This window comes from Miniopterus schreibersii (assembly GCF_964146895.1).
Source record: "Miniopterus schreibersii genome assembly, chromosome: 11".
Lineage (NCBI taxonomy): Eukaryota > Metazoa > Chordata > Mammalia > Chiroptera > Miniopteridae > Miniopterus > Miniopterus schreibersii.
In genome coordinates, this window is record NC_138111.1 from 15361634 (window position 1) to 15379192 (window position 17559).

The 17559-nt window shown below is 51.4% G+C and overlaps 1 protein-coding gene across 4 annotated transcripts in view; it reads left to right on the plus strand.

Moving 5' to 3' along the window:
• GSN (gelsolin) overlaps positions 1-17559 on the plus strand; it is a 51519-nt gene that overhangs the window by 19136 nt on the left and 14824 nt on the right. For 2 of the 4 annotated variants that reach the window (XM_081151805.1, XM_081151806.1), the window contains 4 exons: positions 9363-9567; positions 9881-10035; positions 14471-14632; positions 16432-16581. In XM_081151805.1, coding sequence (XP_081007931.1) covers positions 9372-9567; positions 9881-10035; positions 14471-14632; positions 16432-16581 — 663 coding nt within the window. In that variant the 5' untranslated portion in view covers positions 9363-9371. Of the gene's footprint in view, positions 1-7428; positions 7861-7910; positions 7982-9362; positions 9568-9880; positions 10036-14470; positions 14633-16431; positions 16582-17559 lie in introns of those variants that run through there. The other 2 variants (XM_081151804.1, XM_081151803.1) reach the window with 2 other exon arrangements.

Below are 17559 nucleotides of genomic sequence, written 5' to 3' on the forward strand. Positions count from 1 at the left end.
ATCTGGCACTCACTCCTTTATCTTGTTTCATCTTTACAAGAGCCCCCAATAGCCTTATGCAACTGAGTTTCGGAGAGGCCAAGAGCTTGCCCAAGCTCACGTGGAGTCAGGCAGAGCCGAGGCTAGACCCCAGCTCTCCTGGAGGCAGGAAATCGAGGATGTATAGAGGCGCGGTTAGATGATGCAGAGGCTGTTGTTGGGGGTCAGCAGGTGATGAGGCTGCAGGAGCACATGGGCACCAGATGGCAGAGGGCCACAAGCACCAAGCTGGGGAGTCCCGAATGCACCGGGGGCCCCGGAAGGGTCTTGAGTATGGAATAATACAACCTTTGGGGACAGTGGGAGAGTCGAAGGCAGTAAGGAAGCTGGTGCAGTGGTTCCAGAGGAAAGATGGGGACCCAGAACCAGGACAGTGGCTGGACTGTGGGGGTGGGAAGTGAGTGTGAAACGGGGAGCGTGTGGGGTTGAGCATCACAGCTCTGGCCTCAGCCCTTACGAGCAGTCCTGGTGGGGTGACTCTGGTTAGGACCTGCCTCTAAGAGTGTCCCAGAGGATTCTGGGCACCTGTAGGAAGATGCTGGTGACTGGTGTCTGCCTGGAGGTGAAGCCCGGAGCACACCTGGGGAGAGAAGAGGGCACCATTCTGGAGCCCTACTGTGTGCCAGACACTGTGTTTTGTGTGCTGGATCGTGTTTAATTCTTCCAGCTGGATGCGATTATCCTCTGATCTGGGAAAGGAACAAGAGCATTCCAGTGCCATCCTTCTGTTTTTATTTAGGAGGGGAAAGTACTTTAAAAATCTATTAAAATGAAAAGGATTAGTAACAATAACAAATGCCTTTGAATCTCTGGAAATTCTATTGCAGTTAAGAATTTGAGGGCAATTGCAAAGAATTTCTAATCATCTATAGCATTTGGAGTTTTTCCGTAACTGATTTTCACTAGTTTTAAGTGCTGGCCAGCCTGCGACATAGTCTTGCCATTCTGTGCCCAAGGACATAGGCTCAGAGAGGTTGAGTCACTTGCCCAGGGTTACCCAGGTAGTAGGTGGCAGGGCTGGGATCAGATGGTGACTCCAAAGCCCTTGTTCTTTTGGGTGGGGGCAGACCAGAGGAGAGGGGAGGGTGTGATTAGGAGAGACTCTCAGAGGAGATGGGAGGCAAGGCAGGCTCCTTAGGTGCTGGCTTGAGGCTCTCTCCTGAGGTGCCTCCCCATCCCTGGCACCAGCCACCACCTTGGGTCTCTGGGCCTTGGCTAGGACCCTCCAGCCCTCCCCTACTTTGGATGCAGGAATGCAGAGGTAGAGGCCAAGGATGGGTATGGGGGCCAGTGGCCTTTATGTGTGCACAGCCTAGACACACTCTGGTGACTCATCTTTGGATGTTATGTTTATTGAGCACCTGCTATCTGCCAAGCACAGTGTCTGGGGCTCCCAGACACCTCACAGGGTAGGAATCATCATCCCATTTTACAGAGGACAGTGAAACTCTGCAGAAGGGCCACTTCCCAAGTCCCACTCCCCCCACCCATCGCAGGAATTTGGGCTCTGTCCAGATTCACCCCAGACATTCCCTATATTCTCTTGGCTGAAAGGTCAGGCACCCCTCACTCTGTTGGTCATTCTTGGCATCCTGAGCTTACAGAGGCGCAGCCCCCTGCTCCCAGGGGAAGGAAACTGGCATATTTGAATATCTATTTTATGCCAGGCATGGTCCTAGGATCTTCCATGTTCATGGTCTCATTCAATCCTTTCCATTTGCCTTTGAGAACTTTTCTCTCTAAGCAACTTGAGTCTCAGAGAGAGAGAAACTTACCCAAACCCCAGCTAACAATGATTAGAGCTTCCTTTGTAGGTGCATACTCTGTGCCCAGCTCTGAGCAAAGCCCCAAATGTGTTTTACCTTATAAAATTCCCACAACAACCCTAGGAAAGTGTAACCCCTGTGTTACAGATGAGGAAATGTAGGCTCAGAGAGCAGAAGTAACTTGCTCAAACCGCAGTTAGAAAGTGGTAGGTCAGGGACTGCATCCAGATTTTCCTGGCGGGAGCTCTTCCCAGTCATGCGCATTGTTGGAAAGCCCTTCCTGTGTGGCGCAGAGAGCTCCTCCCATGCTCCTGCTCATTCTGATTCTGGCTGGGGCACCTTAGGCCTGTCTTCCCAGGAGGTTTGCTGATGGAGACTGTCCAGTCTTCTCCTGGTCCTGCGGCCACAGCACCTGTATTCTGCTGCTTATTTGTTTGTGTCCGGGCTCCCCTATTGGTGTCTACAGGGTGCCAGAGTGGCTAGGCTATTTGTTTGCAGCTATTTGCAGCCCTGATGCTGGCCCAAGCCTCCCAGGACCAACTCCTCCCCCAGGAAAGGGGAGACAGAATGTGAAGAGCGCCCTGGCAGGTAGGGCACTGGGCTCGCACCCATAGCCAAATCTGGCTGCTTCCAGGGCACGGGGTCAGGAAGTGGTGGGGCCTGGTCCCTTCTGAATGTCCTGCCCTGGCTCTCAGTGCTGGGTGGGGTTGCCTCCGGAAGCTGGGAAAGGGCCAGTGGCTTCAGTCCCTGGGATAGTTGGCCTCCTGGAGGTGGCTTGAGCCAAGCCCCACTGGCCAGCTCCCAGATAGTTGTCCACACCCAGGATAGACTGTGCCAACATAGAGGTCCAGCTGGCCCTTCCAGTGAGCCCTGTCTGTCATGGAGACAGGCCTCAGCTCTGGCCTGGTTGCCAGGAAACCTGGGTTCTAGGTCTGCTCTGCCAGGTATTTGCATGTGACTCTGAGAAGTCACACTCTCATTCTTGATGTCATCATCTACAGAAAACGGACTAATGAACATTGCTGCTAATGAGTTCTTCTGTGTGCAATGTATTCCAGCAGTCTCACTCCAGAGCTCCCAACTGTCCTGCAACTGGACATCACTACCCCTATTTACAAATGACTGGCCCAAGGCTCAGAGAGGGACAGCAACTTGCTCCAGGTGACACAACCCAGACCTGAACACAAGAATCTCACTGTGGAGTCTGTAACCTTTCTCCTGCCCTGCTCTCACATGGTGGGCCAATGCTGAACAAAGACCTCTACAGACAAACCAGACAGCTCAAGAAGAAGGAGGATCACTGTTGGGGGGCTCCTACTGTGTGTCAGGCCTTGGGCCTCCTCACTGCCCCATGAGCTCGGTGTCATTCCCCCATTTTATAGATAAGGAAACTGAAGCCCTGATTACAGAAACTGTCTCCCAGATTCTAAAACATGCCTCCTTTCAAGTCCACGGGGCTCTCCAGACCTCACTGAGGCCTTGTCCAGTTTCACTGGGTTTCATAACTGGCATCTCTGTTTACTGACCATTGTCCTAATTAGCAAAATCCTGGCCAGAGGGGTGGGTGTTCCCATGAGCACCCAGAGAACAGTGAGCCAGAAAGCTAACAAGCTCCAAGAGAGGGCTTCCCATGAGTGGCTGGCTTCTCAGAAATCAAGAACAACAGTGTTTGGGGTGAAGAGAAAAGAACAGGGCGGTGTCTCCTAGGCTGGCCAAGGCCTTTTGTACACTGTGGTCAGGGGAGGAGGGTAAGGCCGCCTCCTCCAGCCTCTGGTCACTGCCTGGGAGGCCCAGAGAGACCCAGAGACTAGCCTAAGGTTCCAGAGGGTGCAAGGCTGGAGCTGGTTGTGGGGGTCCTGGGACCAACTACAGGGGAGGGACATGGGCTGTATAGCTCCTTTCTGTGGCAGACACAGAAAAGCTGCCTACTATGTGGTTGGCACTGGGCAAGAGCCAGGAACACCCAAGCTCAGAGGTTAAGGGAACCTCTGAGGTCCAGAGAAGGGAAGGGACTAGGATGTGCTCATATAGCAAGTGGTGGCAGAGCCAGGCTGCCTCCCAAGTCAAAGAAGCCGTACCTGACCTGAGTGCCCGTGAGTGGCATAGAGTAAAGTGCCACATCTTACTCAGTGGCCAGATCCTCAGTGGAAGATCCTCAGTGGGGACCTTCCTAGGACATCCCTTTGTCTTAGGTGCTCACACAAGTGTGTGGAAGGCTAGAGGGCTTTCCTGCCCAAGCCTCCTGCCCTGACCTGGGAGGTGTGGTGGGAATGGCTGCCCCAGAGACTCCTGGCAGTCAGGCTTGACTTGGGCTTGACTGGTTTAGCAACTGTAACCGTTTACCTAGAAAGGACACTGTTGTTTCCTGCCCCAACCAGATGGTGCCAGGAAGTCCTGCTTGATCTCCACAGACAGAGATTGGGGACTGGAGCCAGCCACACTTGTGTTTGAATCTCAGCAATGCCTCTTTCCAGCTGAGTGACCCTGAGCAAGTGACTGAACCTCCTTGAGTCTCAGTTTATGGGAACTTTCACGCCCATTTCCCCTGGGTATTATGAAGAGACTCAGCCTTGGACCCCCCTCACCTTCCTTCCCTCTCTTCCCCTAGAAATGTCTTGGCCCAGAAGAGAGGTGGCATGCTGCCTCTGGTGATGGTGGTGCCTGCTCAGGTCAGGTGCCCTGGACTGTCAGGCTCAGAAGGACCTGTAGAGGTGGCCTGGTCCCATACCGTTTTACAGATGGGAACCCTGAGGCTCAGAGACATGGTTCTGGACATGGTTGCACAGCCAGTATCTGGGAATGCTGGAGCTGGGAATAGCATAGTGGCCTACCCCATCTTTTGCAGTGGAGACCCTAAGGCCCAGAGGAGGATAGTGATTTGCCTAAAATCACCCAGGACGTCAGTGGCAGATCCTAGCAGTGGGGCCTCTTCCTTTCTACCTAGGGACTTTTCTCTTGCACCCAACTCTCCTAAAGTCATATATTCTCTTTCCGGAAGGGGGCAGCATAAGACCAGGCTGCCCCCATCACAGGCTCCACACATCACTGCCCTTAATGAGAATTCCCAGGCTGTGGGCTCTCTGAGGGCAGGCCAGGGCTCCTTCACCAGGTCTCCAGTGCTGAGGACCCAAACTCCAGAGCTATGTGGCAGATAAAGCTCAGGACCTTTGTGATCATTAACCTGAGAACCAGTGACCCTGGGCTGCTTGTCAGACCCCTGGGGCTAAGGCCAAGCCACTGTAGCCCTCTGTTAATCACCAACTGAAGAGGTCAGGGCCACACAGCTGCCAGCTCAGGTTCACAATGGGGGCTGCGATGACAAGGACTTTCCTTCTTCCTACTTGTTTGGATTTTCCAAATTGTCTAATGAGCAGGCATCACTTTAAGCATATTTTAAAAAGATTATATCTAGATCGGTGTTTTGTTAAAAAACAACTATATTGGATACATAATTGTAAATTGCTTTTGACCCTACAGCAAGTTTTTTCCTTTTAAGCAAGTATATTGAAGTATAATTTACATACCATAACAAGTCACCCATTGTTAGCATACAGCACTCTGAATTTTAGTAGGTTTTTCGGTTGTGTAATCATCACCATAATCCAGTGTTAGAATGTTTTCATCACCCTAACATGTTTCCTTGTGCTGACTCCAACAATCCAGGCGCTTACTGCAGCCTCAGGCAATGTTGGCAATGTTTGAGAGGGAAATTCTCCCCTTAAGGAATGTATGCAAACACAGACACCCTTGTTAAAAAGAGGAGAGGAGCCAGTAGTTGTACAATTTGCTTTTTGCCCTTGGAGATCTCTCTGGGCTTATTGAGTGTCTACTATGTGCCAGGCACAATGAGATCTAGCGCATTCTGTTTTCACAGCTGCAGAGCAGTCCATTGTATGGTGGCTCCGTAATTTATTTAACCAGGAAATTTGGGTCCTTTCCAGTTTTCTCCAAACAATACTTCAGTGAACATCGTTGCATGTGTTTTTTTGTGTTCCGTTGCAAGTCATTCTGAAGGATGTGGATCTGTGGTTGCATTGTGTGTTTTGAATTTGGATAATCAAGTTGCTATCCAGAGAGGTGAAGCTGGTTTATGTTTCCATCAGAGCATATGAGAACTGTGAGGCTTTTATTATCCTCCAAAATGCAGAAGGAGAGAGAAGAGCTCTCTGAATTTAGGCCCTAGCTGGCCCCCGCAGGCCCTGAGAACTCGGCGTCTCCCTGTGACCCCCCCGCCCCCACTGGGATAAAGCTCGGACTCTTCTGTGCAGCACACAGGCCCCTGTGACTCCTGCTGCCCTCTCCAGCCTCATCTCCTCTTGCTCGCTGTGTTTCAGACTGGACCCCTCCATTATTACGGAGGGCCTGTGTTTGCTTGCCCTTTGCCCATGCTGTTCCCTCTCCAAAAATGCCTTTTCTTCTTAATCTCCCTCCTCCCCGACCTTCAACACCAGGTTACAGGTTCCTTTCTTCATGAAGTCTTCTTATAATCCTTACACTATGAATCATCTTCTCTGTGTGTGTTCCCTTAGCCTTTATCTGACCCACAGCCCCTAAAGTAGCAGGAAGTTGAGGAGGAGGGAGAGCAAACTTGAGCCTGATTAGAGAGAAGCTGAACTCCTGGAGGAGCTGGGACTGTACCCCTTTAGCAGATAAGGCGACTGAGGCATAGAAAAGGAAAGTAACTTACGCACAGTGGAGGTTGGAATCAAAGCCAGGTCTCCGACTCCCCAATTATCTTTCCTGTCATCGCACCAAGCTGATGGAGAGGGGGAGGGGGAGTTCCGGGATGCAAAGAGACCTTGGAAGTAAATTGAGTCCAGTAGGATGGCAGGAAATTAGGAGAGAGGGGGGTTGGTGGGACGAGGTGAGTCTGAATAGCACTTCTCCTAACCCAATGACAGTATGCCTCAGGAGTGGGAGGGTGAAAGAATGGGAAGGGGGCCTGGGAGTTGGGAAAAGACTTAAACAAAATAAAAAAACCAAAACAACAACTACAAGAAACACCAGGGGCTGCTACTTAAGACATGAAGGTAAACCCTGAAATCATCAGCTAAAGGGGGGTAGATAGAAGCAGTTGCCCCTGGGGAGAAGGAAGTGGGGTTGAGAGGGACCAACCTTGTACGAATATGTGACTTTAAATCTTGATAAAAATAAACATTTTAAGAATAAAAACCTTTTTGATGGGGCTAATCACTATTCTGTACACCTGAAACCAAAACAAAATAATACTAAAAAAATAAAATAAAAAGAAAGATAGCTTTTTAAAAAGAAAGAAAGAGGGTGGCCTTGAGTAAAGCAGAACCTGACATGGCAGGAGGTCTGCCCGCCCCTCCCTGAGTCCTGTTGGCTCATGGGTGGGCCGGTCCCAAGCTGGTGGGCAGGCCAACCCGGACTGCCCGGGTTCAAATCTTGGCTGTACCACTTCCCGGTGGTGTGCAGGTTGCTTGACTAGTCTGCAGGCAGTTTTCCCTCTGTAAGATGGGGCTGTCCTTGTACCCACCCTGTCAAGAATGGAGGGTGTTTTGATGTGTGGAAAGCCTTCAGTAGATGCTGAAGATGTTAGGTGCGGACGTGGGAGGGGTCTTGCGTGGGTCACACAGGAGGCCGAGCTGGGCTCCCTGCCGTTCGTGAATGTGCCCATTTAGTGTGCACTGAGTTAGTGCCTGCTGTATGCCAAGCCCTGTGCGAGGTCTCCACCCCGGAGCTGGGGTGAAGGGGCGGCCGCACCCCGTTGGGTCTGTCCCAGTGGGAACCCCGACGTCTCCAAAATCCAGGCCAGATCCCCGCCCCTGCCTGTCCCGCGGGAGCCCAGCCCTGCCCCCCGCCCTCCTTGCGGGGCGGTCCCGGCTTGGGCGGGATGAGCCAGAGCTACTTAAGGTCGGCGACCCGGAGGCCGGCTGGCGACTGGTCTTCTGTCGTCGCTGCCATGGCTGCGCCACGCTCCGCGCCCGCGGTGCTCTGCGCGCTGGTCCTGGCGCTGTGCGCGCTGCCGCCTCCGGCCCGCGCGGCCACCGCGTCGCGGGGGGCGGCCCAGGCACCCGCGACCCAGGGGCGGGTGAGTGCCCAGGGGGCCCGGGGGCTCCCGGAGTAACTCTCTATTGTAAGTTCTTGCAGATACAGCGCTAGGAAAAGGGGAATAATTCAGGTCTAGAATGGAAAAACTGTTTTGTTGCTTTGTAAGTATCTCTTGCTGCTTCCCGGGCTCCTGTGGCTGGGGGTGGGAGCCTCCGGGACCTGGCTGTTTCCCTGCCAAGAGGCTAACCTCACCTTGGCCGGATTTCTTTTTCCTCGCTGCCTTCTGATTTCTTACCCATCCCTGCCACCTGATTTCTTCTTTTCCTGCCGAGTGTCTCCTTCCCTGTGCCTGACCTCACTCCTTCCCTCTTCTCAGTTCTTCACTGCAGGTTCCTTTCACCTGCTTTCTCTCTCCCTCTTCCATGTTCTCTCCCTCTTTCTTGGATGACCTCACCTCTGCCTGCTGATCACCATTGTGATAATTTATTCTCTCCTCTCTGATGTCTCCTCTGCCCAGTCTGGTTTTTCCTCTTTCCTGTTTCCCTTCTGTGTTTCTCCACCCTCCTGCCTGATTCTCTCTGTCGGTTTCTCTGACCTCTCCCACCAGACCTGTCCTCCGGCCAGGTGACCTGTGCCTGCTGATTTCTGCCCTTTGGCCTCAGGCTAACAGTCCCAGTCTGCTCCATCTCTAGCCCTCCTGCATGTCTAACAGCCTTTGGCCCATCCTTAACCACCTCGTCTCCCAACAGGCTCCTGCAGACCCTGGGTGCATCCTCTCTGCCTTTTACAAGAAATGGAACTTGGGGGTGGGGTGCTGGGGGGCAGGAGGGAGGAGGCAGACAGCTCAGGAGGCCACTTGGGCTAAGTCATGTAAGACCCCTCTTGGGGGTGTGATGGGGACATGGATGGGGCATGGGAAATCTTCCCACTTCCAAAGAAGCAAAAGCAAACAGGCTGTGTGATGTTGAGCCAGTCTCCTCCCATCTTTGGGCCTCAGTTTCCCTAGCTGCAGAATGGGGTTGAATGATGAGCTCTCTTAGGACCCTTCTAGTTCAAAGAGCCACTGAGGATGCTGGAAAGGAACATACTGAGCCCCTGGGGACCCCCAGGTTTAGCATTTCCATCTGAAGGGGTCTCCCCATGGTCCCAGAGTCCATACTCTTAGATCTTGGGGCAATTCCTGCTACGCCATTTCCTAGCTGGGGGTCCTTGGCAGAGTCACTTCACCTCTCTGTGCCTCAGCTGTCCCAACTAATTGGCACTAAGAAGGGAAGAAAAGGGGTAGAGTCCTTTGTCCCTCCATCATTGGAGGGCTGAGTGGAAGAGGCAGACACTAGCCAAGGATGGGGTTTGGAGCCTAAACTGCCCAGTTTGCTCACTCATCAAGACAGGGCTCATAGGAGTTAGACTTGTCTCGGGGGTGGAGAGAGTCAGAGGCTCAAGTGAGATGCTCTTGGTGCTAGAAACCACCCTCCCTCGTGCCTGGGGTCTCTCCCCGCCAGGGCCTCTGCCCCTGCTCAGGCTCCGCCCTGTCTCTTCCAGACCAGCAGCATGGTGGTGGAACACCCTGAGTTCCTCAAGGCAGGGAAGGAGCCTGGTCTGCAGATTTGGCGTGTGGAGAAGTTTGACCTGGTACCTGTGCCCCCCAACCTCTACGGAGACTTCTTCACAGGCGACGCCTATGTGATCCTGAAGACGGTGCAGCTGAGGAACGGGAACCTGCAGTACGACCTCCACTACTGGCTGGGTGAGGCCAGACCCCACCCCCACAAAGCACAGCCCTTTGAGGCGTGGTCTCCAGGCAGCCCCATGTGCCAGGTCCTCTGCTAGAGATTCCGTCTCCACAGACTTTAGAGACAGCCTGCCCCAGTTCAAGACTCTTAGAGACCATGGAGTCCCCATCTCCCCCATTATACAGATGGGTTAACTGAGGTTCACAGAAGTCAGGGGCTTGCCCAGCTTCTCTAGCCAGGCCAGTGCAGTGCTGGGGGCTCCTCCTCCTCCAAAGGAGGCTGGGACTGCTCTGGAAGCCAGGCTTATGCTGCTCTTATGTCCCCTAGGCAATGAATGCAGCCAGGACGAGAGCGGGGCGGCTGCCATCTTCACCGTGCAGCTGGATGACTATCTGAATGGTCGGGCTGTGCAGCACCGCGAGGTCCAGGGCTTCGAGTCGCCCACTTTCCTTGGCTACTTCAAGTCCGGCCTCAAATACAAGGTGGGTCACTGGCGGCAGGGACAAATGTACCAATGGCAGGACTCATTCAGGTCCACTCTCCCTTCAGCCCGTGGGGTGATGTGGGCAGATAGGTCAGAGCTCAGCCTTTGGAGCTGGCCATCTCTGGGTTTGAGTCCTGGACCCTTCCTAGCTGTGTGACACTCCCTTTCTTAGCCTCTGGTTCCTTATCTTAAAATGGAGAGAAGAACATTCGCCATCACTTTACAGGGTTGTTTTCCTAGCCCCAGCAGAAAGGGGTGGGCCATGGGTGGAAACCCAGCCCCCAGCTTGTCCTGGCCTTGAGCCTAGTCCTGTTTCTGCACCCCTTAGTTCTTACGCCCTGTCAACAGAGGGTCCCATGCTAGGTATTTGAAAGGGCACTCGAACACATTCCTCTTTCTGTTCGTTAGAATCCCCCTTGAGCTTGAACTCTGAAGAGTTGGAGCCAACACAGATCTCTTTCCTCCAGCCCCCAGCCGTGTGGGGCTGAGCAAAACCAAGCTAGGAGCCCTGAGAGACTGTGTCCTAATATGCCGTGTGACTTCTGGAAAGCCATTTGGCCTCCCTGAGCCTCCCTTTCCTCTTCGGTTACATGAGAGCCAGTTATACCTGTCCTTCAGGCCTGAGGAGATTTGGTGAAGGTGCCTTGCATGGGGCTTGGCACCTTGGAAGGGCTCAGGAAAAGCTATAGTTTTGCAAAGCTGAGGTTCTCTTGGGTCAGGATAGGGAGGGGATCACAAGCTCTGACAGGCAGATGGGCATTAATGTCAGAGTCCAAATCTCTTATTTTCAGGGATGGAGGGGAAACTGAGGCACAGAATGATTAAGTTACTGGCCCAGGGTCACGCGGCAAGTCAGTCCCAGAGCTGGAACCAAAACCCAGATCTCCTGACTCCCAGCATTCTTTTCACTACACCAACCTGCCTCTCCAGCCAAGCCTGTGCCACTGATGTGTTGTGTGGCTTTGTAGAAGTCATTGTCTCTCTCTGGGCCTCAGGGTCCTCTGTGTCAGAGGGTGATGACCCTGTCTGCTCAGGTGAGGCACAGGAAATTGAATAATGGGAAAGCGCTAGTGGACTGAGATAGGGAAGGGCAGGGTATGCCCCTGGGAACAGGGTTTCCGCCCTGGGCTGGGTGCAGCTGGGCTGGATTCTCTGGGGCTCACTAGCGCCCCCTGTCTGCCAGCCCCCCCCACCCCCCCGCACCCCGTTCCCGTAGCTGCTCCTGCTGAGCTGTCCAGCTCTACCTTCTTCTTCTCCCCCTTCTGGGGCCATCGTACTTTGAAGAAGGAGAGGTGAGAAAGTTGGGACTCAGGACACTGACCTGGGGAATTGCCTGGCCTTTTTGCAGCTCCCAGAGCAGGAAGTGGAAAGAACACTTGACCAGCCGCCAGAGAGACAGGTTCCCGTCCCAAGGCCACCCCTCTGAGGCTTTGGGCCAGTTGGGTGTCTCTGCGTGTGTGCTCTCACACATTCCCCACTTGGCACTCATTTGGCAAACATTTACTGATTATGTAACAACAGTCAGTGTCTGCTTATTGATGCTGCTGTGTGGACAAGTAGGGCACCTTGCACAGCTGGTCAGTGTCGGAGCTGGGATTCAAATCTGAGTGTGAAGGGCTAGCACAGAGCTGGTTCAGAGTGGACATTTCAAGACCCCTTGGTCTGTGATCTTAGCTCAGAAGAGGCCTAGGAATCTGTACATTAGCAAGCCTCCCCCACCCTTTGGGGATTTTTCCAGGATATTCTTGGGCCATACTCTGAGGAATGGGTTCCCAGCCCAGGTCCAGATTTAAGATGTTAGTCCTGAAAGGCCCTGGCTTGTAGTGCAGGTGTGAGGTCCCAAGCCTGTCCTGTTTTCCACCTTCTACAAGTCCTCCTGCTGCCCCCGCACTTGGCAGGCCCAGCCCAAAGTTCTCGGCCTGGAGCCCTCATCAATTATAGATCCCAAGAAGCAGAGCTTGTTATGCAAGACTTGTTCCTGTGAAAGCCTGCACCTCAGAGCCAATTCTGTCCTCGGGTGCGAGAAGGGGCAGGGAGGGGACAGGAGCTACTAGAAGGGGCTGTCACAGGGCATGGCTCATCTTGTTCTGCAACCCCCAAATCCTTTTAAAGGTCACTGCATTTTTCAGAATCTGTTGATTCCTCCTCCTTCCCTTCCTCCTATTTCTTCGACCCCTTGGGGCTGGGTTATTTGAAACCCTTTGTTCAAACAGAATCTGGGCTGGCTGACCCTAGAAGCCCCTGGCCCCAAGGAGCACAGTGGGAAACTCACAGAATCACTTGAACCCTTCCTGCCCTCTTTCCCATTTCTTAGATAAGGGACTCTGCATTTAGAGGGTGGAGGGGACCAGCCCCAATCGCTATGTTTTTCTTTGTTTTATAAATAGTTTAACATTTAAAAAGTGTAAATCTTTATAGTTTCCCCCCTTTCCTTTGACTATACGGGTAATACAAGCATATTGTAAAATGTCAAGTATTATAGAAATACAGGTTTTCAAAAGTAAAAGCCCCCCATGATTCTACTCTTGGAGTAGTACACCAACTGGTGGATAATTTTTTTCTCTCTCTATGTGAACATATAGATATGTATATTCATATAGATATAGAACTATCTATATGTATGATATATGTATGTGTCATTACTTTAATTTGGAAAGTGGCTTTTAAAACAATTTAGCCTATTAAATTCTGTTTAAATAATTTGGTGCCAGTTTCTACCCACCTAATGATTAGACCATACAAAGCAATAATCAATCCTAAAGATTATAGAACAAATAGTAAAAATTTTAAAAAATTCCCGCCCCCTGTATTTGTATATCCACTGTCTTGTAAGAGGTTGCTTTCATTATTTTGTTAACTTATCTCTTCAAGTCTAATTTTCTAGATCAGGAGAATTAATTGATTAGGAAATGCATGCCCACAATGATTAGAAATCAAGTATTCTTTGATTTTATAAATTTATATACAGAGAATTTATTGGAACCAAGATTTATGACACAAAACAACCTTTTAAAAAAAAGTTTCTTTTTTTAAAAGTAACAAATGAAGGCATGCTTGAACAAATAAAATATTTTAGAGATGTATGAAAACGAAGTTAAGGATCTCTCTCTTCCCCCATTTCCTCATTTCTGAGGAGTCCATGGAAACAGTCAAACTTCTTAGATCCACTGTCTCTTTACCTCCAGCTGAATGAAGTCCCAGGTCAGGGCTGCCCACAGATACTCAGGAATTACTGGGCTGGCAGACTTGGGAGTGTCTAGGTCCCTGGAACAGTGAGCTTGGGGGTAAAACCCAGCATTGCCACCAACTAGTTAGGACCCTGGGCACCAGACTTTACTTCTTTGCACCTCAGTTTCTTTGCCTGTGAAGTGGAGTAATGAGAGTCTCTACCTCGGGGCTGTGAGCACCACATTACATGTCCATAAAGCAGGTGCCCCAGCCCTTGGCAAGGACTTTGTGAGTGGCATCCTTTGCAGTCATTACCAGGTGAGGGAAGGGTGGTTCATCTTTCCCCCCAGCTTCCCTTCCTCACCTGCTCCCCAGGGAAGGGCCCTTGATGTAGGGCAGAAGGAAAGACCCTTTGAACACCTTGGCAGCCCTGCTGAGCCCAAGGGGATGCTCTTGAAAGGTCTTATGCTGGCATCAAAAAAGGACACCAGGGGACACTCCACTTACAACAGGAAAAATAACATTTCTACTTGAAAGACTGCTCTGAACAGTGACTTGTTCCTACCACTCATCCTGGGTGACCCTAGTGGCCTTTGCTCTAAGAAAGCCTCATGTCGGGGGAAGAACCTATAGATTCAGTCACACCTGGGTTTGAATCCTAGCTTGGGCAAGTCCCTTCACTTCTGGGCTCTACTTTCCTTATCTGTAAGGTGGGGATAATGACACTTGTCTCATAGATGACACATGTGAAATGCCCAGCACAGTGGGCATTATCATTTCACAAACACTTCCATGTTGCTACTGTGTGCAGACATAATATGAACCTGGTTAAAACTTGTTTCCTTTGTCCCCTTTTCTCATGGAGTCCATGTGGGGGGTCAGAGTTGGCTTCACTCTGTAAAGTGAGGCAGCAAAGAGGGGCCTGGATGGGGTGGCTGTGTCTCTGGCCTTAATGGAAGCCCTTCCTCCTCTACCCTCATGCAACACTTTTCTTGAAGAACATCTTGGGGCCTAGGGTTCCTTAGAACATCCTGGTTTTGAGAGAGGAATGCTTGCGGTTTTTTGATCCAGGAAAGCAGCCCCAGAGGTCTTGTTAGTGGAGTATGAAATTCAAAGGGGCGACAGCAAGATGCAGTGGTACGGAATCTGCTGGAAGGCCTCTAGTCCACAGGCCAGAATTTCCTTCAGCTCAACCCTATTATTTCCCCCATATCTGATTTTCTGGACCCTTTCCCCCTTCTGACGCTGTCTCAATGACCCAACAGAAAGGAGGCGTGGCATCAGGATTCAAGCATGTGGTACCCAACGAGGTGGTGGTGCAGAGACTCTTCCAGGTCAAAGGACGGCGTGTGGTCCGTGCCACTGAGGTGCCCGTGTCCTGGGAGAGCTTCAACACTGGCGACTGCTTCATCCTGGACCTGGGCAATGTGAGTCCTCCCCTGCCCTTTCCCAGGGGACAATGAAGTACTCCTGGCCTGTCCAGGCCTGACTCTGGGAAGGTAGACACACCCATGTTAACACATGCAAAGACACAGACAGGGAAAGCCATGGGCACAGTAGCCCCGTGCACAGCAGCCCCGTGTGCTACCCATGAGTCAGACACACCTGCAAAGACTTAGGTACAGACATGCCCGGCACTCAGACTCCTACAAGTGTAGACTCAAGCCTGTCATGCTTATGAGCACAGACCTCCTGCACAGTGTACTCGGACTTCGATTGCCATATATACTCCTTGACATCTTGTGTTCATATACACATCTCGTGTACCTTTTTACCTATAGTCACTCACTTAAAAATGCCTAGCAGGCATGTGCAAAAACGATAGACTCTTGCCCACCAGGCATGGGCGTGGCACCATTATGAATGCCTACTCATGTAGACTTGAGTGTGTTGTTCAAGGACCCACATATATATGTGTCATACATGCAGCTGCACACGCACACTTGTATAGTGTGTGGGATGAGCTTACCCAGGCCCACCTTACAGATGTGTGAGGCTTTGTACCCATTTCTCCCAAGCCCACGTGCCCTCATACCTGCAGATGAATGTGGGCAGACATTGCACCCCAACCTCATATATATACTTGGTGTAATGTCCATGCAAACACAGGCAAACAGTTTTTTAGTGTAAACTTTTTATTAAAGTATAATAGGCACACAGAAGAGTGTGTGAATCCTGAGTGCACAGCTCTATGGGTTTCACAAAGTGAACATACACCATGTAACCAACACCTGGACCAGGAAACAGAACATCACTGGCCCCCAGAAGGCCCTCCTATCCTCTGCCAGTTCCTTCACCGCCAAGGATAACCACCATCCTGAACTCTCAACAGCACAGAGTAGTTTTGCCTATTTTTGAACTTTATGTACATGAAACCATTCTTTTTAATGTTTGACTTAAAAAAAAATAAAAATCTTTATTGATTTCAGAGAGAGGAAGGGAGAGGGAGAGAGAGATAGAAACATCAGTGATGAGAGTCATTGATCGGCTGCCTCCTGCACACCCCCCACTAGGGATTGAGCCTGCAACCCGGGCATGTGCCCTGACCGGGAATTGAACCGTGATCTTCTGGATCATAAGTCGATGCTCAGCCACTGAGCCATGCCTGGCTGGGCTGTGTTTGACTTCTGCTCAATGATTCCATTTCTGAGATCCGCCCATATTGTAGGTTGATCATTTCCCTTGCTCTTTAAGATTCAATTGGCTGGATATGCCACAGTTCGTTTATGCTTTCTGTTGTTGATGGGTACTTGGGGTGGTTTCTGGTTTGGAGCTATTACATGTGGTGCTCCTCTGATGTTCTTGCACAGGTCTTTTGCTGGTCATCTGGATGCACTTCTGTTGGGTATATTCCTAGGAGAGGGATTGCTGGCTCATAGGATATCGATATACTGAGCTTTAGTAGCTATGGCCAGATGGTTTTCCAAATGGATTGTACCAATTTCCACTCCCGGAAGCAGGCAAACATTTTTATACACATGCTCTGTGTAGTTGTATCTGTGAAAAAAAACATATCCAGAGCCATGTACTCACATACGTTGGTGCACTTGGATCACACCCACTGTGCTTGGATGTGTGCATGTGCACGCTTCACCGCCCCTCACTTGCTTAAGTAGAAAACAAGGGGGGAGTGTACACACACCCCACCATCTCTTCCTGACCTTGTCACTGGGCAGGGCTTATATGAAGGCTGGGGCACTGCCTTACGTGGGTCCCTGTCTTACAGGATATCTATCAATGGTGCGGCTCCAAAAGCAACCGGTTTGAGAGGCTGAAGGCCATACAGGTGTCCAGTGGCATCCGGGACAACGAGCGGAGTGGCCGGGCCCGACTGCACGTGTCTGAGGAGGGCGCCGAGCCTGAGGCAATGCTCCAGGTACTGACAGCCACATCCTAGGCGTGCAGGGTGGGGGCTGAGTGTGGAGACAGGATGCTCTTTACTTTCTTCCACTTAGTAGGCAATTTTGAGTTGAATTTGCTTTTCTACCGGCTGGAACTCTTTAGGAAGTGGGGAAGAGCAGCTCCCCCGACAACTCCCAGACTCCCCTGAGAGGTGGGCTGGAATCCAGGACCTGGTGTTTGCTGGGGTTGTGAGCCACACCCTCCAGCTGGGAGGGCCAGGTCCTCCAAAGGAGCTGAGGAAGAAGGTCTCAGCCTCTCTTGAGGGCAAGCCTGGTTCTGGAGCCAGGTCAGAAAAATACAACCGAGACCCAGTCTCCTCTTTCTCTCTTCTGACCATTCCTGGGAGTTTATGGCCCATTTAGTCAATTGCATGATATGATCATCAGCCACTTTGCCTCGTGAACATGTCAATAGAGGTAAAATGCACTAGGAAAGGGGGGAGAGCATGCTTGTGTGGGGGTGTTGAGTTCCAGTTTTTAGGAAGAGCAAGCAGCAGGTGCTTATGAGGAGGAGCCTGGACACAACCATGGCTTGGGAGGGATGGTAGCTGGGGCGGCTGAGGTAGAGGTAGCCAGAATGGAGGAGTGAAAATAGGCTCTGCAGGTACAGGTTCACATTCTGCTCGGCCAATTCATGGCTGTGTGCTCAAGCCACTCCGTCTCTCTGGGCCTCCGTTTCCTCTTCTGTGAGGTGAGAGTGATAATCTGTGCCGCCTAGCGTGGGTGTGAGCATTAAATGGGATCCCTTAAAGGCATGGCGCAGAAGGTGTGTTCAATAGCTGTAGTTACTGCTCTTTGAAGGCCTAGGAGGAAATGGGAGAGTAAATATGTGAAGGACCGTCCTGGAGGCAGAGGAGCAGGGGTTCTCTGAAACTGTTGGAGACAAGGTGACAGGCAGATGTGGTTGAGCTCTGCACACAAGAGGCATGTGAAGAGATGCAGGCTGCCTCTGG